Consider the following 2620-nt stretch of genomic DNA (forward strand, 5'->3'; position numbering starts at 1 on the left):
CACCCGCCCTGTGGCTCTCACTCTGGCCTATCAGGGACATCGCAGGTTGGTCATTTAGCTAAATCTAGGGTGCAGGGACCCGACACGACCACCAGGGGGTGCTGCAGAAGTACTCAGCAGCCGCAGCGCAGAGGCAACAGAGACCAGGTTCCCCAGATGGTGGCCTCCCTGGCCGCCCGTCTCCCCCCCACCTGACCCCGCACCCCACTCTGCACACACACAGCCACGGCTCCTGTTTTATTGCCTTCGAGTGTCCGGAACACCTGACTGCCCCGGGATCTAATAATTTAAGGTGCCGAGAACAGGCCAGGGCAGGGGGCCGCAGAGGGGCTGAGCCCAGTGGTTAAAAAACATACACCCCCAACCCCTCAATAAACAGGCCAGAGAGGAGGCCTGTCTGAGGGTGGTGCCGGGGGGCGCTGGCAGGAGGCCCAGAGAAAAGGGTCCCGGCCTGCCGCAGGGAGACAGTCTTGGGCACAGAGACAAAGGGAGGGACAGAGACGGAGAGAGAGAGGCAGAGAGAGGGCATACGTGGTGCAGTCGGACTCCTCGGACACAGGTGTGCCGAGGCGTCAGGAAAGAAAAGGCGTGATGGGGGCCGGCCAAGGCACGGAGGCCCTGCTGGGCAGGGCAGGGCCGGGCAGGGCCACCGCAGGCCCCAGGCCTTGCCAAGGTCCTGAGCTACATGACGCAGCATTTGGTCTTGTGCGTGTGTGGGTCTTTGAATCGCAGTCTCTGTTTAGGCCGGTACTTTTCCAGGTACGTGAGCTGTTTGCTGTTGATGGCCCCACGGCGCTTCCTGGGAAGATGGGGACAGGGGTCATCAGGGGCTCTGGCTTGGCCACCTCTCCTGCCCCAAGGAGCTCAAAGCCCAGGGTGCAGTGGGGCTGGAATGGGTCCCAGGGTCGGCAGAGCCGTTCCGACCCCAGGACCTTTGTCCAGGCTGTTCCTACCATCAGAATCGCCCTTTCCTGGTCACTTGAGGCTCATCCGTTTGCCTTCCAAACTCACCAAGGTACCACCTCCTCCAGGCTGACTCCCTGGGCTCCCCACAGCCCTCAGCCCCAGCTGGGTATGACCCACCCCCAGACCTTGATCTCTTAGAGGGCAACAAAGGTGGTGCCTGGGCCTTCCACTGTCTTGGAGGGAGAGGGGAGGGAAATGCTGCAAGCGAGGCGGGGGCCGTGCAAGGAACTCTGGAGTCAGTTCTGACCCCACCCCAGCACTCACTCCCTCCCTGAGCCTCAAGTTACCCAGCTGTAAAATGAAGCCATGGTGGTCGGGCACCAGGGGAACCTAAGGATTCAGGCTATGTGTGTAGCCTGGCATGGGGCAGCGGGGCTGTCAGGTCATCGAGGGAAGTAGCTGCTCCGGCTCTGGACTTCAGGGGCCTGGTCTGAGTGCTCATTCGGTTGCCGCCACCTTGTCCTTGACCACCTGCACTCGGCCCAGGGTGAGCAGGAGGACTTCCTGGACACGTGACACTGTAGCTGAGCTGAGAGATACTCAGGTGAGGAGACTCTTCAGTCTCTACCCATGTGTGTCCTCAGGCGTGGCCGCAGACTTGCTCTGGCCAATGAGATGGGAGTGGGAAGGGACCCGGATCTCTGCCCCACGAAGCGGCCAGCACCAGCAACAGGAGACCGGGCTGCCCTCGGCTGGGTCCCTGCCTAGGGCCCTGCTAATCTGTCAGGCTTGTAACCCGAGCAAGAAGCAAGCCTGTGTGGCTGCATTTGCCAGGGCTCAGGCCTGCCCCCTCTGCAGCACAACATCCCGTCCTGACCGACACAGCCAGGCTGAGGGAACCGCAGGGTGTTACGAGGCATGCACTGAGCAGGGGTCACCCGAAGGCCCAGCCTGGCCTGGGCAGCCAGGCCCCTCTCTCCCGGGCCCCAGCACTCACTGGCGGATGAACTGGATGGCGTCCTCATATTTCATCCCGCTCTCAATGAGAGCCAGCGCCACAAGGACCGGAGCCCTGAGGACAGACAGCAGGCGGGGTCGTCTGAGACTGCACACCCAATCCCCCCCTCCCCATGGAGGCCACAGGCTCAGACCCCAGCCAGACTGCTGCATCCCAATCCCAACGCCCTCCCATCCCTACTGTACCACCTCGGGCGGTTTGGGCAGCCTCTCTGTGCCTCAGGCTCTGCACTTGGGTGCAGGTCTGGCCTGGGATGAGGGCTTGACACAGGTTACGATCAACCCCACTTGGCCAGCCCTCTGCAAAAGGAAGGGGGTCCCAATGCCTGCTTCCTTTCCATCAAATCCTGGCCGCCATTCCTCCTCCAAGAAGGACTCTGAGGGCCCAGCTGAAGGGGGGTGTCTGTGTCTGGGGAGGAGGCAGCCATTCCTTTCCTGCACAAGGTGCGGGGACAGTTTCACCCACAGCAGGAGGAAGCTGGGCCAGACTCTGGAAAGGACTTCCTGCGAGAGGCCCTGTCTGGAAGCCCTGGAATGCGGGGCATTGGCCTTCTGGGAAGGCCACGCCAACGTGCGCTCAGGACCCACAACTCAAAGCGAGAGAGTCAGGCCACAAGATGCACAGGCTCCTGGGGTGCAGCGAGCCCCGCCCTGCCCACCCCGCCCTGGCCGCCCACGCTGGCCTTGTGGCCCACCC

The 2620-nt window shown here is 62.6% G+C and overlaps 1 protein-coding gene across 1 annotated transcript in view; it reads right to left on the reverse strand.

The window, feature by feature from the left end:
• Nucleotides 1-224: 224 nt before the first annotated feature.
• The window catches only part of PTP4A3 (protein tyrosine phosphatase type IVA, member 3), a 7336-nt gene continuing 4940 nt past the window's right edge, over nt 225-2620 (reverse strand). Inside the window, exons 4-5 of the mRNA XM_021706517.1 lie at nt 1904-1978; nt 225-799 (exon numbers count right to left, since the gene is read on the reverse strand). Coding sequence (XP_021562192.1) covers nt 682-799; nt 1904-1978 — 193 coding nt within the window. The 3' untranslated portion in view covers nt 225-681. The remainder of the gene's footprint in view (nt 800-1903; nt 1979-2620) is intronic.

The sequence above is a fragment of the Carlito syrichta genome, unplaced genomic scaffold (assembly GCF_000164805.1).
Source record: "Carlito syrichta isolate Samal-C Ts95f unplaced genomic scaffold, Tarsius_syrichta-2.0.1 Scaffold315705, whole genome shotgun sequence".
In the NCBI taxonomy this organism is placed as follows: Eukaryota; Metazoa; Chordata; class Mammalia; order Primates; family Tarsiidae; genus Carlito; species Carlito syrichta.